General features: G+C 49.4%; 1 protein-coding gene across 1 annotated transcript in view; it reads right to left on the bottom strand.

Moving 5' to 3' along the window:
• Positions 1–854: 854 nt before the first annotated feature.
• Positions 855–27,637, bottom strand: part of LOC146868161 (uncharacterized) — a 190,110-nt gene continuing 163,327 nt past the window's right edge. Inside the window, exon 5 of the mRNA XM_085609060.1 lies at positions 855–1,509. Within this exon, the coding sequence (XP_085465186.1) occupies positions 1,276–1,509 (234 nt within the window). The 3' untranslated portion in view covers positions 855–1,275. The remainder of the gene's footprint in view (positions 1,510–27,637) is intronic.

Below are 27,637 nucleotides of genomic sequence, written 5' to 3'. Positions count from 1 at the left end.
CGCTATACAAATAAATGCACTGAGCTTGGCTGCAGAGTTTTTTCCTAATGAGCGTGATAGAAAGCAACCGTTTATTTGTGCATGGGCATGGCCCCTAGTTTCTGGATTTAAATACATCTTAAACGAGGCAGTTTAAGTAGTTGCCTCTTTCATCTCCTGCGTGTCAGGGCGCCGAGAAGTACCTTCAGGTTCAGGGTCGAGTCGTTCGTTGCGCTATATCAAGATCAAATTAGCCTTAAGTTACATAACATAACCGTTACCCCATAACTGGGACTCGATGAGCAAATAAAAAAAAAATGTATTATTGTTTCTACACCTAGAATAACCATACAGAAGCAAGAGCGACTGGAATAAAACCCAATATTCGAATTGTTTCAGACTACTGGTGCTGCACAGCAGTATCTAAAGAGAGGGGGAGGGGGGAGAGAGCGCAATGCGCACTTCTATGTGGTGCAGCTTTTTATGCGGTTTTACATTCTGAAGCAACGCATTGATTCAACAAGATAATCTGTGACCTCCTCCGAAACAGTGGCTTCTATTTCCGCGCTGTGTTCTTTATCTCATCAGTACTGCTGCCTCGCTCAGGTCGGCAATCAAATATGTAATCCCACAAATACGCGAAATCTATAGCAATTCTATACTGTCTCACTCCATTTGGCCTGCCACTACAAAATGATATAAATAGACCATCATGCTGCAGTAAGGAGGAGAGCCTGAGGCCAGAGCACATTCATCACTTAAGAGGCATTGATTGGCACATGTACCGCACAGTAACACCGGCCTTCCGCGTTGTAGTTTATTCCTAACTTTTCAAAACATCCCCATTACAGTTTGCATTGCATTGCCTGCTCAACAATCTCGTTGCTATCTCTGAATAATTGTAATACTGATCTGTTGAGAATGGGACCAGATTTACCATACCACACTAAATGCCCACCACTGCGACCTCCCCCCCCCCACTCAGGCACAAGGTCACTAAATTGTACTGATAAAGGAGATAATTGTATGTTATGGTTACAAGGCCAGTGTCATGTGTCTAAATCCCAGTGACACCATTAAAGCAAGGAAATGCTGGAGAGGAGGGAAAGGAAAGGGGGGAATAATGGAAATTTGGGGGGAGAAAGTAGGAGGAGATAACGAGAAAGACGTCCTGTTCACTCATAAGCTTGATAAAGGATCCATTTTGTCCTTTAGGAGCAGGTCCATGTACACCATTGCACGGTAACCCAGGTCTGTGAGGTGCAACACTCGTAGATATTTCGGGCAAGAGAGTTCTCAAAATGCATTTGTGAGAAAATTCACGCAGGGGCCCCACTGCTTCTCAAACTGTTGCGGATGGTGGTTTACTGTAGCTGAGATTTTTTCCATGATCAGGGTGTGGTACAGCTTGTGAAGCCAGTCGATATCTTCCGGCATGTCGCCCATACCCCAATGACCGTTCACTGTTTGCATGTGAATTGCAGATGCACACATTGTAGGCGTTGAAACAGCTGGGCGGAAAATGAGAAGCTACAGAAAAAGAAACCAGCGCCATTAGCACATGTAAAATGTTTTTTAGATACATATTGTTTATACTGACTGCTGAGACATGGTTATCAGATTCCTCCAAATTAAAATCCGGTTTGATCTGCTTTATTACATCAAAAAAGGCCATTTTTGTTGGCTCCGCTAACCAGTGCTAAAGTGCTTGCGCTCTTTCTTTTCAAACATGGTAAAATTGGCTGACACCGAATTGGCAAATTTAATTTACTTGTAAGTCCCTAGAAATGTGATTCTGCATATACCCAGGAACTGTACATTAAATGCTGCTAGTGGGCCTGCAACACTTATTGTGCCACCCACTCAAGTGATATTCCTCATGTAAAGCGCTCTGATACCTCCGGGTCTCAACTGTCACATGTGTCATGTCAAGGCCTGGGCCTTTGTGTTAATTTTTCATGCTTTCTGGCCAGGGTGCCATTTGAGACATTTCCATGCCTTCTGGCAGCATGGGTGCTTATGTGTGATGTTTCCATGCTTTCTGGCCTGGGTGCTTATGTGTGCTATTTCCATAATTTCTGGCCTCAGTGACCTGGAGACTCATGTGTGACATTTCCATGCTTTCTGGCCTGGGTGCTTATGTGTGACGTTTGCATGCTTACTGGCCTGGTGTGACCACCAAGCCTGGGTCAGTGCCTAGGTGCTTATGTGTGACATTTCCACAGTTTCTGGGCTCAGTGGCCTGTGTGCTTATTTGTGACATCACATGTCAGAGCTTAATGTATGACAACGTACAAAATAACAAAATCAGAATGTAGTTTTTATGCTGTAAAGTTATGATGTTGAAACAGTCTTAAAAAAAAAGCCTAAAACGCATAGCACTTTTTGTTGACAAATCAAGAGTGGCCTGAAGGGTGTTGTGATTATCACAGTACGGCCCCTTAAAGAGTCCTGGGCAGCAACGTATGCAATTCCAATCTCTTTTACACCTACCCAGGGAGTAATCTGCAGGTTGTAATTTCACTCTGTACTGTGCTATCTCTGGCCATGTCCTAGGGAGTGGACTCTATTCTTCAGTTGTGATCTTATTCTGTTTCACACCATGCCTCAGTCTGACTCTGTTCAATGAAGCAGTTTCTCCTTCTTTTGAGATTTTAGCTTCTATACAGTTTCTCTGAGTCTGTTCTAGGAAACACTCTCTTGAAGAGTTATGATCACTCAACATTGTGCAGTCTATTCGTGAAACATGATCCGAAACTTTAGTATGCTATTTCTTACAACTGAGAGAGGCCTCTTACTCTGTCTTGGACACCACCACTCCCATGCGATCTCACATGACCATGTGCAGTCTCTCAACAAATTCTGAGAAGCGCTCAGAAAAATAATTTCAGGCTATGTTGATACTTTTGTGGACGCCAGGCATGTGCAGATAGACTGATAGAAAGAACCAAACAGAAGGCACTGATATCATGATATCATGATTAATGATGATACCCCAAAAAATAATTTTAGTGTTAATGATAATACTTCCCAATGAAAATGTACATGACTGAAAAGGAGACAATTATTGAGAATTCTTGAGTTGGAATTATTTACATGTTTGAAATGTATAACGTGTCTGCAAGAGAATGGGTGATCCTATCTTTACCACGTTATAGCTGCCTGAATCTGTGGGATTCCCTGTTTAGAAAATGAAATTGTGCAAAGCATGCTCTAGGCACACGTGAGACAACAGTTTCTGTATACCATATAACCAGGCCCCATGCATTAGGTGTGGGATGTCTTGTTTCAAATTTGTTATCAGTTTGCATCAGCTTTGAAAACCCTCTTGTCTATCATTTTAGATTTTCACTATGGATATCAAAGGTGCTGGGAAGAGAACATCACACAAGAAAGGAGGAGCTGAGAAAGAACATGAAAAGAAGAAAAAAATGCAAGAGAAAGAAGCAAGCCACTACCAAAAAGTGACGGATATTTTTACTCCTAAAAAAGATTTGATTTCTTTTGAAGGCGGCAGCACGCCCACCAGCCTCAGTACTGAAGGTGCTGAACAAACTTCTGAAGGCCAAAGAACTGAAATAAGCATTGAAGGCACTGTAACTCAGGACGCTCCCAAGCATATAGATGATTACATTGAATTAGAAAGTGATGTCGATTCCGAAGACAAGTGTCAAGAGGACCCTGTAGTTGAGAAATCAGCATGTGCTGATGTGACTTTAACTCATGCAGCTTTTGGAAAGAGGAAAGTGCACTGAGAAAGAACGTGAAAAGACGAAAAAAATGCAAGAGAAAGAAGCAAGCCACTACAAAAAAGTGACTAATATTTTTACTCCCAAAAAAGATTTGATTTCTTTAGAAGGTGACATCACGTCTACCAGCTTCAGAAGTGAAACTGTTGAACAAACTGCTGAAGGCCAAAGGACTGAAATGAGTAGTGATTCCACAGTAAAGGAGGCAGCTCCCAAATGTTTAGAAGGTGAAATTGAAATAGAAAGTGGGGAGGATTCCAAAGACAAATGCCAAGAAGACCCCATAGTTGAGAAATCAGCATATGCTGATGTGACGTTGATTGACCCAGCGGAGGACCAATGGTTTTTGAGACCAACATATGAACATTTATATGCCTTTTTTAAGTTTCATCCCTGTCAACCTGATGGTCTACGTTGGAATGCTAAAAGATCATATCGGCAAAAAAATGGAAAACCAAGGCAGTGGTTGACTTATTCACACAAAGCCGAAACCTTTTTCTGTGTGATATGTCTAGCTTTTAGCAAACAGACAGATAGAAGTGCTTTCATTGATGGCTGTTCTGATGAAAGGCAAATGTATCAAAGAATCGATGAGCACGAAGACAGCATCCTTCATCACAGTACTTCGGAATCCTTCATGATGCGATCAAGAAACATAGATATATGTAGCCATCTTTTTAAAAAGCACAACACTGCAAAACAAGAGACAGTCAAGCGAAAACGTGCCATTTTAGAAAGAGTAGTGGAAACAATAAAACTGATTGGCAACAGAGGCCTGAGCTATCGAGCAACTACAGAAGCTAGCTACACCTTAGAAGATGAAACATTGGATCATGGACATTTTAAAAAACATCATGATGTTGCAAAGAGTGGTAAAGGGCGTGGCAATTTGGTTACCCTGATTTAAAAAACAACTGTAAACTCTCTCATAGATATTATTTCCTCATTAATAAAAGAGGGTATTGCTGAAGAAATCAGGGAAGCCGAAATATTCTCAATACAGCTGGATACAACACAGGACATAAATGTTATAGACCAGTGCTCTATTATAGTCAGATATGTGACCGATGTTGTCCACGAACGTCTTGTGTCTGTTGTTAATTGCACAATGACACCTGAAAAGGTATTGTGTGAGCTAGTTTGCACTGCACTTGAATCCATGAACATTAGTGTTGCAAATTGTGTTGGTAACTCAGCAGATGGAGCCTCCAATATGCAAGGACAGCATAATGGGTTCACAGCATGGCTGAGTAAAAAAGCAGCAGATCAGATTCATGTGTGGTGCTACGCGCATGTACTTAACCTTGTTATAACTGATGTCACTAAAACCTCTGTATCTGCAGTATCACTTGTGCCTTATTTCTCAGAGATTCATATCTTCGAATGAACGTGTGGCGAGACAAAAGTACTGAAGCACGGTTTCGGTCCATCTCTATAATTAGAGAAACAAGATGGTGGGTCAAAGATGTAGCACTCAAAAAAATCTTTGGTCTATACAATGACCGAAACAAATCTGTGTACATTGAGGTTCTTCAAACTATGGAAGAGATATCCACATCAGATAACTTCAATGAAGAGATCAGATACAAAGCCAATTCATTTCTAAAGTCACTAGTTACATTTGACACCATTTTGACTGCACAGATGTATCTGTTTATTTTTCAAAATATCACTCCTTTATCTCTGTACTTGCAAACACAAGGTCTTGATGTACTACAGGCATATCGAATGGTGACTAAAACCATTGACTCCCTACAGCAACAGAGTCGGGATTTCAGCAGCATAATGGATGCTACAAATACATTCATCAATTGGGCAAAAGAAAAATTGGTTCAGTGTGATAGCGAAATTTTGATTCAAGTTGACTTCCCAGAGGTTTGAGTACACAGGAAGAAGATGATGCCCGGCGAAACTGCGAGTGATGAACCCATCAGGTTAGCTACTGATAAATACAGGATAGAAGTTTATAATGCTTCAATGGACAAAGTAGTTACCAGCCTGCAAAGTCGATTCACAACTCATGGCCAGTTGTTTGCAGATTTGGCATGCCTGGACCCCAGAAACATTAGAGACATCATCCAGAACTTTCCCCAAAATGCTCTTCAACGACAAAGTGGGTTGTTAACTAGATTTGATCCGTAAGCATCTGTTGAAAAACTGCAGCATGAGTTGCTTGATTTTTCATCTAAGTGGAGCAGACTAAAACTCAGTATTGAGGAAGAGTACAGTATCATCCAAGAAGTTGAAGATGAGCAAGACTTAGACACCTATTATCTCGACTTTGAGGATGAGATAGTACAGTACACTAATGTTGGGCAAAAAAAGTATAAGTGTAAGACTTGCAAGGACTGTATTGCTTGCTGCTATAGTTTATTATTGCTTTATAACCTGTACAGTAAAGCATACTCTTCTCTCTTTAATGCCTATAAGTTGGCATTGACTCTTTCCTCCTCTCAGTTGGCTTGTGAAACTCAAGTACATCTTGAATAGGCTGCGTAATTCTCTCTCTGTCACGTTTGGAAGCCTTTATGCTTATGTCTGTGGAAAAAGATGCTTTAATGCGAATAAGCGATGAGAAAATCATTGATCTTTTTGTCTCCAAAAGCAAATTGATGCAAGGGATGTTAACACTTTAAAATGTGAGCTCAAGTTACCACATTTCTAAGCTGAGCACTTAAAATAAATATTTTTTTTGACGGTTGCACTCTGGACATGACAAGCATTTGACTTTTGCACGTTACCGTCAACATTTTGAGGGCCATTTATAAATATTAAACAACGCAGTGCAATAACCAGAGTTGACCTCCTTGCGTTGGTTCTCTTTGAGCCTGCTTTGCACCACACACACACCTTTGTATCATAGTGAAAGGCTGGGAGCATTATGTTTAGCATAGGTTTTGCACTGAAACAACAAGTAATGTACATCCACTACAAAATACTATGCTTAGGAAAACTTTAAAATGTTTACTGTACTGTATTTATGCTGTACTGTAGAGCATACATGCATTCTTGGAAAACCTCAAGAAGGCGTCGGCTTTTGTCTTAAATCTAGGTCTACCTTTGTTAGTAGGTAGGGCTTTACATCAAAACCCATGGGTGGTTGCTTGGGGACTTGCACATCTCATCTGTGAAAACCCTCTTGACACAAATTAATGCAAAGTGCAATTGAATATAACACTTGTTTGAGAAGAAGTACGTTATTATGTTTCTACAGTGTTTCATATTAAGGATTTGCTACTACAGGCAGGTCATGTTAACTGTTTACAATGTCAATATGCACATAATCATAATGTTGTGCACTGTTGCACTTACATAAGATAATTTATTTTAGCACTGTTTGCAAAACCCAGGATATAAAAATAATTTAATGTTTGCACATTGTCTTGTACACTTTTTACTCTGAACCTTTGCACAATTGTTTGTAGTTAAGTGCGTTTTTAAATGTCTTTATGCTATTTTATATGAAGAATAAATTGGTTATATTTAAATTCATGTTTCATGCTTGACATTTCATTTTTTAGTGTTCTCTGTAGGAATGTCTGTGATTTATGACTGGGTATCCTGGTGCTCCATAAGGTAATCATTTACTATGCTTTAAAAGTTAATACAATCTAATATGTAATGAAAAATGTGTTGAAAAATGCTTTGTTTTGGCCAACCCCCCAAACTCCCCCTAATAGTGGTTGCTCACTGCACTTGCTCGATACACACCATGTGGGGGCTGGTCTCACTTTTACTTTGTTCTCTCTGATTCACTACTTGTGCCTATTTTTGGTGCTCTCTGAAAGAATGTCTGTGGGTACATATGACTGGGTGGGCAACCTGGTGCTCTTGAAGGTCATCATCTACTATTTACTGTGCTTTGAAAGTTGATACAAATGAATATGTATTGAAAAATGTGCTGTAAAATTCACCATTTTGGTCTGCTGTTTTCCAAAATTTTCTTGGGGGGAGAACCCCACCAAAACCACCTAGTAGCAGTCGGGCTTGCTCGCTACGCTTGCACGCTACGTGCCGGACGGTGGCTGGTCTGGCAATATTTGCCAGGGCTGCTTTCAGTTCCCAGACCGGCCCTGCCCGTAGGCCTACCTTAGGGGTGTCTGATATGTAGAAGAGGGAAGGTTTAGGGACTGGTAAGTGGCTGCACTTACCAATTCAGCATGGCAGTACTAGACTGCACGCAGGCTCTGCAATGGCAGGCCTGAGACACACTTTACAAGCTGCTTCTGTGGGTGGCACAACCAGTGCTGCAAGCCCACCAACAGCATTTACAGGCCCTGGGCACACATGGTGCACTATACTAAGGTCTGTCAAGTAAATCAAACAAGCCAATCATGGAGTCACTAATCCATTACAATACACTTGCACTGTGGTCCTGAATAGCAGTGGCACAGTGCTCAAAGCATCTAAAACCAGCAAAACATATCAAAAACAGAGGAGACAACAGCAAAAAATGGAAGGGATACTCACGCCAATGGTACCAGGTCTAACAACTTATTAAACAAGCATTATAAATGCAATAGGTCTCGCCTTTCATTAAGTTAAAGCCATTTGCATTGCTAATGGTATTGTATAGCAAAGCAAATGGCTTTAACTTAATGAAAGGTGAGACCTATTGCATTTTCAATGCTTGTTTGAGATGCTGCAATAAGGGCAAAGTTTAGAATTTGTTCTTAATCCAGTTCGGCGGGAACTGACTAGCACTAGAAGTTTTGGAATGTCCATTCCTTGTTATGGTGGCAAAAGTGAAGGAGGCATAGGTGTCCTTGCAATATTTTTTTACCTCTAAACTCACTTTCATAGGTCCAGATGGGTCTCCCTCTGGACCCATCTTCTAACCAGAGAACTAACTTAGCACAGACTTAAATGGGATCACCAGCCCGGAAAACATATCCCTCCAAAGCCATTAACACTCACTCTCCTAGGAGATTCAAAGGCTGAGAGGCATGTCCATTGAACTAAGTAGCTCCTCTTATTGTTTCTATACACAGCCTCGTGATTGTTTTTCTCCCTGATTGGCCATACTGCAGAATTTACTACACATCTGACGCATTGCTCCTCCCTCCCAACAGTGTTTTATAATACCACGCCGCACTAACTTAATGCATCAGGACTCCCTCCGCACATAAGAGAAGGAACAAAAGGCTTTTCTATCCAGATGTACAAATTACTCCTTACAGGATTCTGCACTTTAGAAACACACAAAGGGATTAATCTAGAAATCTGATTGCGCTGATATTTTGACATTCTATGACAGATTTGCTTTTTCTTTTAAAAAGGCAACAGTGCACCAAATAAAATTACTGAAAAAAAAAAAACACTGAAATTAGTACATTTCAGCTGACCAATGAAAATGAAAATAATGTATAAAGCGCGATCATACTCTAGACATCTTGGCGCTGGAAACGGATCTGTGCATTCCTCGATTGCTGCACTAATCATGCATTGCGCTGCCTCAGGTGCAGGAAGCTAACTAAACAAAAAACTGTTCCGAACTGTAAAATGCGAGAAAGCCCACGGAAATGACAAATATTCAGGAAGATCCATTCAATGGATTAGCCATTTTACACATCCAATGCAACCCTTCCTCTCTGGGCAGTGCAGCTCTTCTGCAACTTAAGACTTCTCTCACTATCACGATACATACCATGGGGCAGATTTATGTTGCACTTGCGCCACTTTTGCGCCGCCGTTGCGTCACTTTTGTGACGCAGCAGCGGCGCAAATCCTGCGCCATGGTGCGGGGTATTTACAACGTGACGCATCTGGGAGATGCGTCACGTTGTAAAGCCCTGCGCCACATGTAGGCGTTCCAGGGCAGGTGGGGGCGTTCCGACGCAGGAACGCCTCCTAAAAGTGGCTGAGTGAAATCTACAAGATTTCACTCAGTCACTTTTAGGCCCATGCTGCGTCAAAACCCTGCGCCTGCTTGAAGCAGGCGTAAGGATTGCCGCAGCATTGTAAAGATAGGGCCCCCCAGATCATTGCTGGAGCTGCGTCGCGCTTGTGACGCAACTCCAGCAATGCGCCACTTTTCGGCACAGATGCGTCACGCATCTGTGCCGTTTTTGCCCCATGGTGCGCCGCATTATAAATGCGGCGCATCCATGGTGGCGCAGCTGTGGCGCATAATAACTGGTGCATCCCTGCTGATATGCAGGGATGCGCCAGTCGTCATAAATCTGCCCCCATGAGTGTGGCTGTGTCGTAACAGCAGGCAGACGTGGAGCGGCATTCCTAGGGATGCAGTAACCCTCATGCTGTGTTATTACCCCCGCATAGCTTCACGTCTACTTCACGTGTACACAGACCGCAGCGGTCCCCGAATAGCAGCGCTACTGCCGCCCTCCGCGGGGAGGCGCGCATCCCCTCCCAGACTGCACACCAGCAGAAGAGCCAGGCCCACTTGCGGGCTCCACCGGCCCAACTTCACATCGCATTGATGTACCCATATGCCTGCTGGGTTTTACTATTTTTTGGCAATTGGAGCCTAGGGCATGGAACTGAGCGGAGTAGATGGGCTTCCACATGTTGGTGTGTGATGGCTGAGAGCAGATGTTAAATATCCAATATTGCTGCCCAAAAAGGAGGAAAGACTTGTTGGTTATTGTATCATGCATAGACTATCACAGTTCATATAACGGGGGACTGTTGGGAAATGAAGGCGCACAAACAAGCCTGCACATGCTCTGAATTCAGCAGACTCTAATGGGCTAATGGATCTCCTGACGTAACCCAACTATATGATAACACATACCCATCTGAAGATTGTGTAAAGAAGAATGACTATTATGTGATGTCCTGCTCTAACGATGAAACCCGTTAACTGAGATCAAATCTGGGCAGGTAAAGAGCAAAGAGCAGGAGTGAATCAGAACCACTGTGCCCTAAATGTGCTTTTAATTTTTATACTAGGGTGCAGAGGCCGAGCTCTGCTGTTGTCCCAGCCTAGTACCATTCAAAGATGGCTCCCTCTGGAGGGGGCTGCAATATACAGTTCAACAGAACGAAAATGGAGCTATCATAGGTTACACTGGTGTCCAGCTGCTCACAACCCTCCATAGGCAGAGGTCTGCTGTTCTAAACTGCTACCAACCTTAGATGGCCTCCTCTGGAGAGCGCTTTTGTCAACAAGCTGATAGACGGAACATGGAGCATGGGCTTACACTGGTAGCAAGCTAATCGCACCCTGCAGAAGCAGAGCACTTTTATTCTCCTAACCTTTCACCTCCCCAAGATGGCTACATGTGGAGGGTGCTTCTGTATTCAAACTACTTGAAGATGGGGAGCATTCTCAACATTTGACCCACTATATGCAATAATCTGTGCATGCAATAGCAGACATACTCCACTAAAAGCATGGCTTGAGTTTAGTCAACATTTCAGCATGACTAACCCTGAAGAGGATCTTTATCAGCTGATAAAGCATGTCCGCACGAGTGAGACATTCTTCTGGGTATAAACCAAGAGCACCAGGGACATGGGTACACCCTGACATTTTGCCTTCTTTGGATCATTTGTTTACATGGAAATTTTGTAAAGTTCTCTCTTCACCTTTGCTTTACTTAAGAGCACCGTCAATATCGGGTTACAGGAATTTATGAGGAGGTCTATTCAGTGTCTAAAGAACATAAAAATATGGGAGCAGTGATCTTGAGTGTCATGGGGGCGGGGTCAGTGAGTGTGGAGACAGGCCCAGCAACATTGCTAAAAAGAACAAATTATTCTGCAACTATTTTGTTGACCTTCCACCTTAAGGTATATACATATTAAATGTACCACACTGCCAGTGAACGTAATCGGTGGTAAATGAAAGCTCAGTTGGTTAATGTAATCACTGCAGATATCTGCGTATAACCAAAGAACTGATTCCTAGTTGGCACAGTGGAGAACAGAGTGCATTTAGGGTGCTTTGAGGACCTACTCCCAGATGAAACCAATATGAAGGTGCAAATCATTATTTTACAGTTGTATTGTACACAATATAATACTGCCTCAAAATGCGCAAATGGATTTAGCAATTAAGATTAAACAAGTGCTTTTCAAACATATACATTTACTAATACACAATTGTTGGAGGGAGGACCACCGGGGAGTCGGGGAGACTATTCCGGGGCACCTTCCTACCGCAAAGTTATAGCCGAGCGCCGCTGAGAAGCCCCCTTCGGGGAGGTCTTTCTCCTATGATCGTACTAGGCCCAGTAACACCACCACACAGGACTCAATATCAGTTGCTTGACTTGGTTCTTTATCAGAAGTAGTACGTTCAATATTTACAGTGGGATCGAGGGATCCAGTAAGAGTCTCAATGTCTGTTAGAGGGATAGGGTAGCGGGACAGTCTTAGTACCAACCAGGTACGGGAGGGCTCTGCGCCAGACCTTGAGTGCTGGTCTCAGAGCGGCTCGGACGTGGGGAGCCGCGACGGCGTCTGCAGGGCTCGGGTGGTAGTTCCGCTTGGGTCGAGCCGCGACACAGTCAGCAGGGCTCCGGTGGTAGGTCCGCTTCGGTCGAGCCGCGACGAGGTCAGCTGGGCTCTGATGGTAAGGTTCAACAAGGTCGGGCCGCGACAGCGTCAGCAGGGCCCCAAAGGTTCGTGAAGGTCTTTAAGCACGGTGGAGCCGCGACGTCGTCAGCAGGGCTCAGAGTGTGGGTTCAGGATGAGTCTTCTTCCGTAGGGTCAGCCGCGATCCGATCAGCAGGGCTCTTGACTCCGGGATACAACTGTTGTCCTGTTGTCGGGTCGTCCCAGATATAGGACTGGAGCCCTTTGATGTCCGGACCCTTGCGCCCGGAGGGGGCGGAGAGGCCGGGTAGGGAGCGGCCAGACGCCCAGCAGGAGAGGCGCCAGGCCCCAGAGAGCTGTGGGGCGATCGCACCTAGGTGTGGAAGGACGGTTGGGGGTCCCATCGATACTGCCCTCCGCCGGGTGTGGGAAGGGTTCACGTGGTATCCCCCGGGCCAGGGGTTGGCGCCTCGATGTCGGGCCTCGCTGGGACAGAGGCCGGGTGAAGCGGGGTCACGCAGGTGGTCACGTGGAGTGACGTATAATCCAAAATGGAGGAGCCCCGAGGTGCATGGGACCTCGTGCGGCTTAGCGAGGGGGAACAGGACCACGCCACGAGGCCGGCTCCCACACGCGTCCCCCCCAGCTGAAGGCAGGGAGAGTCACCCATCTCCTTGGGGGTTCTCCTCGCCGAGGCGGAAGAATCTGGACAGGCCGTCAGCATTGGCGTGGTCGTTGCCGGGCCGGTGTTCCACAGTGAAGTCCATCCCTTGCAGCGAGATGGACCATCGCAACAACTTGGGGTTCTCGCCCCGCATTTGCATGAGCCACCGCAAGGGCCGGTGGTCAGTTTGGACCCTGAAGTGGGTGCCGAAAAGGTAGGGCCAGAGCTTCTTGAGAGCCCATACTACGGCGAAGGCCTCCCGCTCGATGGTGCTCCACCTCTGTTCTCGCGGCAGCAGTCGGCGGCTGATAAAGGCCACAGGTCGGTCGAGGCCCTTGGCGTTCATCTGGGAGAGGACCGCCCCGACCCCGTACTCCGAGGCATCGGTCTGGACTACAAATTCCTTGCTGTAGTCAGGGGCCTGTAGCACAGGGGCAGCGCACATGGCCGCCTTGAGGGCCTCAAAAGCGGTCTGACAGCGGGGCGTCCAGTGCACCGCCTTGGGCTGTTTCTTGGAAGTGAGCTCCGTAAGGGGGCCCACAATGCTGCCATAATCCTTGATGAATCATCGGTAGTAGCCTGTGAGGCCTAGGAAGGCCCGGACAGCGGTTTGGGTTGCGGGGGGCTCCCACGCCTGGATGGCGTCGACCTTTAACTGGAGGGGCGCCACCTGGCCACTCCCCACCTGGTGGCCCAGATAGGTCACAGATCCTTGACCGATCTGGCATTTACTGGCCTTAATGGTGAGCCCGGCTCCTTGGAGAGCGGCCAGGACTTCCCCGAGGTGTCCTAGGTGGTCCCTGAAGACTGCAATGTCGTCGAGGTAGGCCGCGCTGAAGGCTTCTAGTCCGGCCAGGACCTTGTTCACTAGCCTCTGAAAGGTCGCTGGGGCGTTCTTCATACCGAAGGGCATTACCCGAAAGTGGTAGTGCCCATCGGGGGTGGAAAAGGCGGATCGTTCCTGGGCGCCGGGAGTGAGCTTGATCTGCCCGTACCCAGCGATGAGATCAAAGGTGCTTAGGTAGCGGGCGGCCCCTAAGCGATCGATCAGCTCGTCTGCTCGTGGCAAGGGGTGGGCATCGGTCTTGGTGACTGCGTTCAGGCCCCGGTAGTCGACACAAAATCTGAGTTCTGGGGCAGTGCCGGGGGCGGCGGCCTTCGGCACCAAGACTACCGGGCTGGCCCACGGGCTGTCGGAAGGCTCGATGACTCCGAGGGCGAGCATCTTGGCGACCTCGGTCTGTATGCAGGCTCGGACTCGGTCAGGTACTCTGTAAGCGCGGTGTCGCACAGGGGGGCTGTCCCCAGTATCCACGTCGTGGACGCACCAGGGGGTCACCCCGAGCGTGAGAGAGAAGAGGGCAGCGAAGGGTTGCAGCAGCTTCTGGCAGTCATGGCGCTGTTCTGGTGTCAGGGTGGCGGAGAGGCGGATGCCCTCCAAGGAGCCGTCTTGGCCCGAGGACCCCAGGAGGTCTGGTAGGGGCTCGGAGTCACTTTCGCCCCCATCGTCGGTAGCCAGCAGCAGGCTTAGTTCAGTTCGGGCAAAGTGGGGCTTGAGCCGGTTGGCGTGCAGGACCCGGAGGGGGTTCCTCGGGGACTCCATGTCGACCAGGTACGTGACGGGGCTCTTCCTCTCAACTACCTTGAAGGGCCCGGTCCACTTGTCCTGCAGGGCGCAGGGGTCCACGGGTGACATGACCCAGACTTGCTGGCCCGGCTCGAACTCGATGGCTGAGGCATTTTCGTCATACCAGCGTTTCATGTCTTCTTGGCTGGCTTCGAGGTTGGCTTCTGCCAGGGCCCGGAACTTCCGAGTCTGGTTCCGCAGGGTCAGGAGGTACCGGTAGACGTCGGAAGGGGCATCTTGGACTTGCGCCTCCCAGCCCTCCTTGACCAGGCTGAGGGGCCCTCGGACGGGGTGCCCATACAATAGTTCGAAGGGGCTGAAGCCCAGGGATTTCTGTGGTACCTCCCGATAGGCGAACAGGAGGCAGGGCAGCAGGACATCCCATCTCCTCCTCAGGGGCTCTTCCAGGCCCTTGATCATCCCCTTCAGGGTTCTGTTGAACCGCTCGACCAGTCCGTTCCCCTGGGGGTGGTAAGGGGTGGTGAATTTATAGGTGACCCCACACTGTTGCCAGAGGGATCTCATGTACTTTGAAATAAAGTTCGTACCCCTGTCGCTCACCACTTCTCGGGGGAACCCCACCCTAGAGAAGATGCCCATCAGGGCCCAACCCACCACTGGAGCTGTCACGGTGCGGAGTGGGATGGCCTCGGGGTACCATTTCTCGGGAGCCCAGGCATACAAGCGACATGGCAGCTGGTTCCCACTCGGGGGACCCGCCGTCGTGGTTTTCCTCCTCGTCTTCTCCCTCCCCCAGGGCTGCGGCGGCTATTTGCCGGGGAGGGGGCCCAGCGGTCCCGTTCCGTCGGTTCACGGGGCAGGCCGGGTCGCTCGCATAGTGGCCGGTCTGCTGGCAGCCGAAGCAGGTCACTGTCGGTCGTGGTCCAGGCCGTGCGATAGGGGTCCCCCTTCGGCCCAGGGTCGGGGACGTGTGGTTGGTGGCTTGGCCTCGTGGCGGGCTTCTGGGCGGCCCGGCCGGGAATTCTCGACTGCGGTGGGACCCCCCTTCTCCGCCTCGCTGGCGGGGAGGTCCCGTGATACTCCGTTGGTAGTCCCCCACTGGGTTCCGGGGGACCCGGGTGTTGACCCATCGGTCTGCTTCGGCGGCGAGCTTCCGGGGCTCGGTCAGTTTACTGTCCAGGAGGTGTTGCCTTAGTTCAACAAAGCAGTTGTTAGCGAGGTGCTCCCAGACAATGAGGTCGAACAGTTCATTGTATGAGGTGACCTTGCTTCCTTTTATCCATCCTTCCAATGCTCGGCTGAAGAAGTCCACGTATTCGACCCACGTGGTACCGGGGAGCTTCTTGCAGTCCCGGAAGCGCTGCCGGTACATCTCGGCTGATAGTCCGTAGCGTGTGAGTAGGGCTTCTTTTATGTGGTCGTATGATGTCATCACCGCGTCGGGGAGTTGCAGCAGGGTATCCCGGCCCTCGCTGAGGAACCTCCCTCATAGGCCGGCACCCCAATCCTTCCGGGGTACCCGATGGGAGGTCATGGCTACTTCGTACGCTCGGAACCATTGCTGGATGTCGTCATTTTTATAGTACTCCTTGACGACATCCTTGGGGATGTGAACCTTTGGCTCGGTCAGTGGCAGAGCGTCCCGGGCTCCGGGGGTGCTGGTCTCCCCCGTTTTAGATTTTAGTTCAAGTTCCTTGAGGCTCCTCTCGTGCTCGAGGGTTAGTCGTCTCTCCTCTAGTTCCCGATGCCGTTTCTTTTCCTCGATTTCCTCTTGCAGCCGAAGTTGCTCCAAGGCTATTTTCTTCTCCGCCAGTAGGAGCTCACCGTCCAGCCGGAGTCGGGCGAGGTCCATTTCGTGTGTCCGGACCCTCTCCCGTTCTCGCATTTCTTCGTGGGAAAGGCTGGTTTCTGGGACGGTTCACCCCCCATCTGTCGGGGTTGGGGTCGGCAGGTTTCCGTCCCGGGCCGAGGTCCCTTCGGCTCGGGGTGGAGTGGTTTCGGGTTCTGTCCAGGCTTTCAGGGCTTTCTGCATTTCTTCCTTGGTGCCCAATCCTGTGGTTGGGATCCCTTTGTCCTTGCAGAATTGTTTCAGTTCTTTGTGGGTGTATTCTTCCAACCTTTCCGGCTGGAAGGTTGCGGCCACGGTTGCCTCTTGGCCTTCCATGGTTCCCTTTTCTTTTTCCGTCTGGTTAGGTAGTGGGTGCGTTACTTGCCTGTACGATTGCGTCTGGCTCGGATCCCGTCACTGGCCACCAAATGTTGGAGGGAGGACCACCGGGGAGTCGGGGAGACTATTCCGGGGCACCTTCCTACCACAAAGTTATAGCCGAGCGCCGCTGAGAAGCCCCCTTCGGGGAGGTCTTTCTCCTATGATCGTACTAGGCCCAGTAACACCACCACACAGGACTCAATATCAGTTGCTTGACTTGGTTCTTTATCAGAAGTAGTACGTTCAATATTTACAGTGGGATCGAGGGATCCAGTAAGAGTCTCAATGTCTGTTAGAGGGATAGGGTAGCGGGACAGTCTTAGTACCAACCAGGTACGGGAGGGCTCTGCGCCAGACCTTGAGTGCTGGTCTCAGAGCGGCTCGGACGTGGGGAGCCGCGACGGCGTCTGCAGGGCTCGGGTGGTAGTTCCGCTTGGGTCGAGCCGCGACACAGTCAGCAGGGCTCCGGTGGTAGGTCCGCTTCGGTCGAGCCGCGACGAGGTCAGCTGGGCTCTGATGGTAAGGTTCAACAAGGTCGGGCCGCGACAGCGTCAGCAGGGCCCCAAAGGTTCGTGAAGGTCTTTAAGCACGGTGGAGCCGCGACGTCGTCAGCGGGGCTCAGAGTGTGGGTTCAGGATGAGTCTTCTTCCGTAGGGTCAGCCGCGATCCGATCAGCAGGGCTCTTGACTCCGGGATACAACTGTTGTCCTGTTGTCGGGTCGCCCCAGATATAGGACTGGAGCCCTTTGATGTCCGGACCCTTGCGCCCGGAGGGGGCGGAGAGGCCAGGTAGGGAGCGGCCAGACGCCCAGCAGGAGAGGCGCCAGGCCCCAGAGAGCTATGGGGCGATCGCACCTAGGTGTGGAAGGACGGTTGGGGGTCCCATCGATACTGCCCTCCGCCGGGAGTGGGAAGGGTTCACGTGGTATCCCCCGGGCCAGGGGTTGGCGCCTCGATGTCGGGCCTCGCTGGGACAGAGGCCGGGTGAAGCGGGGTCACGCAGGTGGTCACGTGGAGTGACGTATAATCCAAAATGGAGGAGCCCCGAGGTGCATGGGACCTCGTGCGGCTTAGCGAGGGGGAACAGGACCACGCCACGAGGCCGGCTCCCACAACAATCAGACTGTGTCCAGTGCAAACCTTCTTCATAAGTTTCCATTAGAAGGATTCACTCGAGCACATCTGGAAACACCCTTAGGCTGCCTCTCAAAAAGATGTAGTCTCTGACATCTGAAGCCTCAAATGAATGCAACAATTAACACCATAAAGTGGGTCCTAATTTGCAGTTCGATTTGCTCATTAACTAGTAGCGTACAAAGGATACCATGCGCCGTGGTGCAAGCAAGGAAAATGGGCACTTTGGCTTGTGTTGAGGTAGTAAAATACAGAAATTGTCAGGGTTGAATGGCCCCTGTCATATCGCCATGCCTGTCCTGTCCGAAACCCATGACCAGGCATGGCAGGAAACGGAAGGGGTGGGGCTTCAGGGGCAAGCCGGCAGTGCGTGCGAGGATAGAAAAATAAAGGTGTGCTGAATCTCCCGCTGGTGTCCCGCGTGTTTCCTAAGGCGGGGGCATAGCGGGGAACACCAAAACTGGCGACGAGGGTGGGATGGACACACCCCCCTCTATCCTGCACGCAAAAGCATTACTGTGAGCAAAAAAGTGGAGCGCTACTACGATCCACAAGGTGAGAGCGCGATTGGCGGCCGGAGCGCTGACACGGCACCCCTCTTGGGGAAAAGCTCAAAGAGTCTGGAGACACGCTTACAGCTTGAATTAACCCAACAAAGTCACTACAGGATAGCTGGCAAGAGTCACTACGGCGGCAATCTTAAGATCAGGCACCGCCCATTGACCAAGCCCGGTTCCTAAGGCAGGCAACACTCAGAAGAGCACCCCAGAGCCTGCCAAAAGCGCGACTGAGGCCTCTAGACGCCAGTGGGGTTCATTGAGGCACAGAGTGAAGCCACTTGAAGTCAGGCACCACCAGAAAGCACCCCAGAGCCCGCCAGAAACACGACTGAGGCCCCTAGACGCCAGTGGGGTTCCTTGAAGAATAGAGTGAGGCCACAGACGCCTATCATGTTTAGGCAACCCGCCGCCTCACCGCCTGGGCCAATGTTCATGGGAGTATCATTCCTGCTTCCTCCCGAACCTTTTATACTGACATCTGGAAACAGTATGGGCCCCAAATGGAAGAGTTGGCTTGAAGATTTCGAGGATTTCATGAAGGGCTCCCAAGTCCGAGATCCTGACCCGCAAATCATTGCATTACGAAACTTAGTGGGCAAAGATGTTGGACAAATCATTAAAGAACTGCCCCCGGCCAATACGGCATCTTATAATGACGTGAGAGAAGCCCTTAACAGGAAGTTCCTTCACAAGCGGAACCTCTACTATGAGCGCTACACATTAAACCTTGCATCACAAGAGCGAGATGAACCCATGAGCGATTTCATCTCCCGTCTCAAACGTCTAGCTCGCAATTGCGAATTCGACAATTTCAGCACGGAAGACGCACTTCGCCTACGCATCATTGATGGTTGTCAGTCGGAATCAGTACGGCGTCGACTACTAAAAAAACACTACTCTCTCGAAGACATAGAAGCGCTCACACGAATAAACGACCAAGCGGAGGAGCATGCAAAAAAGATGGAAGCCAGCAAAATGAAAAAGACAGAAAAAAGAGATCAGGCCCTCCGTGTAAAATCTCACACTGAACCGAGACGTCGTTCAGATCATCAGCAGTCTGGAAGATCCAAGAAATAATTCCATGCTAGGTCACCTCGCAGCAGAATTAAAAGCAGTCACTCTCGAAGACACCCGTCGCAGTGTTATCAGTGTGGGCAAGATTACCCTCATACGGGACCATGTCCAGCCATCGGACAACAATGCCATAGATGTGGGAAAGACAACCATTTTGAAGCTACCTGTCCAACCCGTCGCAAGGAAACACGACCAGTTAAGCGAAGCACAGGGTCACGTCACCATGTCAGAGCTGTACAAGGAAGAAGAGACCGATCAACGAGCTCGTCAAGGTCCAGTACCCAGTCCCACTGATCATATCGATCTCGAAGGTCGACGTCCAGAGAGTCATCTGCACTTACCCCAATATCGCAAGACAGGGACGAATATGTATGCATGGTGGCAGATCCAGACAGACTAAAAAAGTATCCACGGTTAGACATTCAGATGAGAAGACACTCTGCCAGGTTCGTTCTAGACACAGGCGCATCGCTCAACTACATTTGCGCCACCGAATACCAGATAATGATACCAAAACCAAAACTGGAATCAGCCGTGGTACAAGTTTACACATGGATGTCCAGAGAACCACTGCCGTGTCTAGGACAGTTTCCCACAATACTGACATACAAAGAAAGGACGATCCAAGCATGCATCCATGTGATTGAAGGCCCCGAAACAGACGATTGCCTTCTTAGTCTACCGACTGCGAAACGTTTGAAGCTGGTGGAGATCCTATACAGAGTGGATGACTCGCCAGATATCGTCAGCAAGTTCCCGAAGTTGTTCAGTGGTCTAGGGAAACTAGCCCACTTCAAGGTCAAACTGCACATCAATGAGCAAGTGACACCAGTGGCGCAGCATCACAGGAAAGTGCCGTTCCACTTACAGCAAGCAGTAGATGACGAACTCCAAGACCTACTACGGGCAGACATCATAGAACGCTCAACTGGGCCCACCCCATGGGTGTCGCCAGTTATAGGTGTGCCCAAGAGAGGACAGGACAACAAAGTACGCCTGTGTGTTGATATGCGAGCCCCAAACACAGCCATCGAAAGGGAGCGGCATCCAGGACCCCACATCAGCGACATGATCACCCGCCTGAACGGAGCAACTGTTATCTCAAAACTCGATCTCAACAACGGGTACCACCAACTGGAGCTGCACGATAAATCAAGATATATCACCACGTTCACTACACACCAAGGGCTTTTTCGATACAAGCGCCTTCATTTCAGAATCTCGTCTGCAGCCGAGATTTTTCAGGAAGCCGTCCGGCGAGTAATCCAGCACATCCCGAACGCATTGAACTACAGTGACGATATTCTGGTGTTCGGAGAGACTCAGAAAGACCACGACAAGGCTTTAGACCGGGTGGGCCACGCTCTTGTGGACGCCAACCTCACACTCAACAAAGACAAATGTGAATTTCACAAATCAACACTCAAATTCTATGGACACATCTTCTCAAAGGAGGGCATGAGACCAGACCCTGAGAAAGTTTCAGCATTATCCAACACCTCACAACCGCTAGATGTCAGCGACGTTCACTCGTTTCTGGGCATGGCTAGCTACTGCGCCCGATCCATCCAGGATTATACAACAATCAGCTACCCACTACGAGAACTGACACGACAAGGGCAAAGTTTTCACTGGTCAGATAAGTGCGAACAAGCGTTCAACGAAATTAAGACTGCTGTGAGCTCAGCCATCAACATGGCATATTTTAACCCCAAACGGAAGACAGAAATCACGGTAGACGCCAGACCCGTGGGCCTAGACGCCATTCTGGCACAATACGATGATGAAGGAGATCAACGCCACATCGTTGCATATGCCAGTCGCAGTCTCACTGACACGGAAAAAGCATACTCTCAACCGTAAAAAGAGAGCCTGGCAGTTGTATGGGCCTGTGAACACTTCCACCTCTTCGTCTATGGCAACCACTTTACCCTTATCACTGATCACCAGGCTCTGACAACCATTTTCGGCAACCCCCGGGCAAAGATGCCTCCGAGGATTGAACGGTGGGGGATCCGCCTGCAGGACTATACATATACCATCATTCACAAGCCAGGGAACGCGGAGAACACGGCGGACTACATATCACGACATCCCCAAGCAGTGACGCGAGCGCTTTTCTGTAGCAGAAGAATATCTCAGTTTCGTCATTGACCAAGCATGTCCGCCTGCCGTCCCACTAGAGGCCATCATAGAAGCCTCTGCAAAAGATACCATGCTACAGAACATCATGCACCGTATCCGCACCAATTCATGGAGAAACACAAGAACTCATGGCATTCAAACACGTCAAAGATGACCTCTCCATCAGCACCAGTGGTCTATTACTAAGAGACAGGAGGATTGTAATCCCTCACCAGCTGAGACAAGGCACTATCAACCTGGCACACGAAGGACACCGAGGAGTGATAGCCACGAAGAAGGCGCTGCGAGAACGCGTCTGGTTTCCTTCTCTCGACCAGATGGTAGAGACCACACTACAAGACTGCCCACACTGCCAACTGGTGGGGCGAGAAGAACCACAGGCTCCCCTACAGATGTCAGACCTCCCAGATGGTGCATGGCAACACTTGGCTGTTGATTTCTTCGGCCCGCTGAAATCAGGAAAGTACATCATTGTCATCATGGATGAGTACTCTCGATTCCCCATTGCTCACCAAATCTCTTCTACCAAAGCAGCCACTGTCATACCAGTCATCGATGAAGTGTTTGCCGCATGGGGAATCCCTACAGTCGTAAAGACAGATAATGGACCACCATTCAATGGACAGGATTTTGCTGAATTTGCAAGACACCTAAATTTCAAACACCGAAAGATCACTCCCCTATGGCCTCAGGCCAATGGGATGGTCGAGCGATTCATGGCTACCATAAAAAAGACAATGCAACAAGCTGAACTAGCTCATTGGGACATTCAACCTGCCTTAAATGAAGTGTTACGGGCGTACAGGACCACGCCACACAGCACTACAAATCAGTGTCCTGCCACCCTGATGCTGGGGCGAATCCCACGTACTCGAATACCAGCCGCAGACACCGTCACACAATCCAGATTCACGAATTTGGACCATGAAACACTGGTAGAACTTGATCGAAACAAGAAAGCAAAAATGAAAGAATATGCGGATCACCGTAGACATGCCAGTACCTCTGACATCCGAGAAGGTGACTGGGTGCTAGTGAAGCAGGAAAGGAAAACGAAGGCTGACAGCCACTACAAGTAATCAAGAAGAAAGGGACCATGACCATGATCACGGCAGAATCAGGAATCAAGAAAACAATCAGAAATGTGTCACACTTCAAGAGATGTAACCCCACAATATACACTTGAGCTCAAGACTTAAACTGGGACACTAGTGATTCAAGTCAAGAGGAAGATGAATATGAAGAACCCCAACCAACATCGGGAGCCAGTGACAGTAAAGAGAGGCGCCTCTCTATCTGACCACGAAGCAGCCGCCCACAGAGAACTGTTCGAAAGCCCACCCGACTCATTGAAGAACTTTGAAAATAGATCTTGAACTTTTAAAATACAAAAGGGGGAGATGTGATATTGCCATGCCTGTCCTGTCTGAAACGCAGGACCAGGCATGGCAGGAAACGGAAGGGGTGGGGCTTCAGGGGAAAGCCGGGTACGCGCGAGGATAGAAAAATAAAGGTGTGCTGAATCTCCCGCTGGTGTCCCGCGTGTTTTCTAAGGCGGGGGCATAGCAGGGAACACGAAAGCCCCCTCAGGACTTTGAGCCCGGTGTCACTGCACCTGCTACACCAATGAAATATACGTCTCTGTCATTAACCAGGATTTATTTACTTACTTTCGCAGTCTGCTTCTACCTTGGATTCACAGTACAGGAGCCTCATCCCAATCTCCCCGCTCCCCCATCTACCCACCCCCTTCCCTTTTAGCCGGAGTCCCGTCAAGGTCGACATTCACCTGGGGAATGGTTGTTTATTTTATTTTTTTACAAAAAGTGAGGGCTGTTTTTGTAAAAATAAAAAGGTCTGGAAGATGGTTCACAATAGATCCCATCAGCTTCGACCACTGAGTCTATCCCAGCTGAACATTCCTAGACCCCATGGTTTAAATCAGACTGTGATCTGAGGAATTTTCTATTCACATACGACTCACAGTGGGCACCATTGATTGCAACTGTATGCTACAAAAATAATAACCCTAGTAAGCAGAATTAATAAAAACTGAATGATTCAGTGAACTGATAAATTAACTAAATTGCAACTAAACCATATCAAGGCCCTTCCTGGTTAGGAGAGGCGGGTTCACATAGACTAGAAAGGTTCAATTTAAAAGAGCTGTAAAGAGTCCGTGTTGTTATTGTCCAAATCAATTGCATGCGTTTTGTCGGCCTTTAAAGGATAAGAGACCAAGCCTTTCCCGCCTGGGCTCCAGGCGTTGCTTGCCTATGGGTGGCACTCAGATTCTTGCAGTAAAAGGACTGACGGATTGAGCTGTCTCGAAGGCACGAGCCAGAGCTGCTGACACGACGCATTGTAATCATTCTAATTACTTCTCCATTAGAGAACTTTGTGCCTTTGTCTTTTTGATGGTTTATTAAAATTTAAATCACATACCTATATGTTGCATAACTAACCCACTCGCGTGGGACTGTGCGAGAGGGAGGTCACGTGAGACAGAGGTTAGCAGGGCTTGGTGGAGGGTTCCGCCAGGATCCGCTCTGGTGCTGCTCGACAGATGCTACAGATGTCTCCTGCAGTCACATTAAGTGTTAGCTGGCTTCACGTTCAATAGAGTCATAGCCCCAAACGCTTTCACCCCTTGTAATCGCTCCTGAACGTCCGAGCTCTGCAAAGCCACACTAGTGGGAGTTTAGAGCTACACACATGCTAGAAACGATATAATTAAATTACAGCCCAACATAAACCACTGTCACCCGCCAAACATGTCCATCTACTTGTAATCGTTCCGGAACGTCTGAGCGCTGCGATGCCACACTAGTGAAATGTAAGCGCTACACACATGCTAGAAAATATACAATTAACTTACAGACCTATATGCCGGAGTTAAGGCATGGGCAATGCCCCCATCTCCTTCATGACATAATGACACTTAACTATGTATGATAGCTTTCTGTCACCAGATCCGCTCAATTCAATGTCCTCTGTTTGAAACCGTTGCACGCTCTACCAGTGGTAATTAACAACAAGCACGGTCCGCTTTCACTTTCGTCCGTCGTGAAAGCTTTCTTGTCTTTATGGGGCCATGTGTTTTCAAACACATGGCCCCATAAAGATAAGAAAGCTTTCACAGCAGAAGGAAGGCAGATGAGCCCGTCCAAATGGGACGGCTCAGAAAGCCGAACTAAAACGTCACCAACACCTCTTTTCCTTTCCCATTGGCCGACGTCACCGTTTATGGTAAACGGCGGCCAGCCATTGGGAAAGAGGTGCTGGTGACGTTTTCGCTTGGCTTTTTGAGCCGTCCCATTTGGACGGCCTCGCCTGCTTTGCGTTGGTCGCAAAAGGTTTCTTATCTTTATGGCGCCAAACACATGGCCCCATAAAGACAAGAAACCTTTTGGCAGGCGAGGCCACGGCAGAAAAAGCCAAACGAAAACGTCATGGCGAGCGCTTGTGTTTATATGCGCTCGAGCCATGCTGTGCATTCTACATTCCAGGTTGTGAATGGTAAAGTTTACCACACGTGCTGCTGCTACAGAGTGTGAGGTGAGGGGGGGCAGGGAGCAGTGGGCCTTGGGAGGGATGAGGTGCCGTTGCCCAGGGGAGAGGGTGGGAGAGATATGTGGGGCAGCTGGCGGGGTTAATATTACCAACTGAAATGGTAATAAACGGCAAGAACGTTATGGGGCATTAATAAAGTGCTAAGGGAAATAGTTGCAGGATATTTCTGAGTATTGGTGTATTCGCCTAGCTCACCTTTCACCGATTGTGGCTCGTCTGGCGAGGTCCCCGCCCGAGGGTGGATTTCCTCCTCAAGGCACATTTGTGGGGATCGGTGTGTTGGTGATGGAGCTGCTTGGTTGCCGATCTAGGGTTGATGCGGTGTTGGAATGCCCGCGGTGACTGGCGTTGTGGTCGCCTAGACTTTCGTGATGGGTGCAAGAAATTAAAGGACGGAGTAAAATTCGGGGGGGGGGGGGGGGTAACCGTGGGAGTGGGCGGAGTTTGAGGGGAAGGGAGGGCGACACGGGAGTTTATTTTATGCGTTTTTATATAACGCGCACTTTACCCGAAGGGGTCAGGGTGCCATCGGACGGAGTGGCAAAGGTGTTGTTCTGGGGTGTGGGCGGAGTGGGATGGTTGGGTGAAGGAAGCGGGGGCGATCGGCTGAGGGTAGGAGGGGGGGCGTTGTGGGTTTTGGGGGTCGGAGTGCTGCGTGGAAGGGTGCAGGATGGGGTGTGACGGGGAGGTGGGCGTTCCTCGGTGGGTCGGGTATGCGCAAAGGCAGGGAGGAGGCTTGGCGGCGGTTTGAGCACCTTTCAGAGAGGATGGATGTTTTTACCGGGCTGGGCTCGGCCTGCTGGCATGTGGCTAGCTGTGGAGGATAAGGGGCAGTACGGAGGATTTGATGTGGGACGGCCGGAGTGTCGGCGCTGGTTTGGATGGGTGGGTGATGTGTGAAAGGTGCCTGGGGGGGTTGGTTGCAGGAGTAGCGGTTGGGAGGGGGGACTGTTTCTCGCAGGGCTGCAGGCTCACTGTGGAGGTTGCGAAAGGAGGATCGGAATGCAGGCAATAATAGGCGGGATCGGGACCCCAGGGGGGGCCACGGGCCTTGTGGGCGGGACTGTCGACTTTGGGCCGGTGGGATGGGGTGCGGTTTTCGGTGTGGACGGGCAGCCAGTGGTCCTGGGCAGGTTGTTAGATGTCCGGGGAGGCGGACTTTGTCCGGGTGTGGCGCAGCGGGTGGTCCTGGGACAGACTGACGCACATTGATTGGGGTTGGAGGGAGACGAAGGCGCGCCGGGGGGAGGGGTGTGGGCAGGGGGCACTGGGGAGAGGCAGCGCCGGGTCTCATTACATGTTGAAGGGAGGTGCCATGGGCACAGACAAGGTGTACAGCACCTGGAGGCTAATTACATCTGGGTTTCTCCCCTCCCGCTATCCTCATTTCTCTTCGGCCTCAGGTGGAAGGGGTGGGGTGGGCTTCCGAGGAATCCCTCAGCATTCCTGCCACATCTGGAAGTGGAGGAGTATGGGGGTTTGCAGTGCCAGGCACTGGTGGCGCTACACCCACGGCTGGGGAGTGCAGCGTTTAGGCCCTGGGTGACTAGGGGTGAAGCACTGTCTGGGGAGGGATGAGGAGGTGCTATACAGGGAGCAATGTCTTCGGGTTATGCAGAGGTCCCTCGGGGGTGGGTGATAGGAAGAACATACTGGGAGGTTGATGCAGTCCTGGGGTGGGGGAGAAGGCGAACCTTCCCTTCTTTAAGAAGCACATCTAGACATTGGGGGTTTGTGCACCATCTCAGGGTGCGTTTTGTGCATTTATTCCTATTATCCCTGGTTCAGCAACATGCTCATGGATGCCATGTCTACTCTGTATCTTTGTCAATATTCTTTATGACACAGACATGTCACGTGAAGTAGCCCACTGAGTTGGGGAGCTGATGAAATGTATCTCTGGATGTTATAACTCCATAGGTCTGCTCATGGCCTCACCTTCAAGGTGCTGTTTGATTCTGACTTAAGTCCCGAGTGAGAGGGCAGTGGTTGGGGGCTTCCCGTGTTCCTGCTGGGGGGCATTGTACTGTGAAGTTATGGAGCACAATGTTGGGTGTGAATGGGCAGTCAATTATTCGAACTCTGCGTGATTTAAAACACATTCACACAGTCACGTGAACAAATATGCCTTGGTGACAGCACAATGGGCATGCAGCTATATCGTGACTTGTTGTCTAACATGGGGAGGTTCATAGAGTCACTAGAGGATTATGAGGAATCTGCTGTGAAAGTGATGGAAGAGCACTGATGTGGAATCCCACACTCCTGTGGTGTTTAGGCCCTATGATGAGTGCGCACGGACCCAGATACAGCTAACATTTAAAAAGCTTCTGGCAAGCATCTGTGAAGGCCATAACCCCCCGACCCCTGGGGATTGTAAACATCAAGGGGCCTTCATGTCAAGCTCAAAGACCTCATAATAAATCAGGTCTTATCGCCGGGAAACTCATTCCTTAG

This window comes from Triturus cristatus, chromosome 1_2 (assembly GCF_964204655.1).
Source record: "Triturus cristatus chromosome 1_2, aTriCri1.1, whole genome shotgun sequence".
Taxonomy (NCBI): Eukaryota; Metazoa; Chordata; class Amphibia; order Caudata; family Salamandridae; genus Triturus; species Triturus cristatus.
The sequence above is the reverse complement of the archived record's forward strand: the minus strand, read 5'-3'. Positions and strand labels throughout refer to the sequence as shown.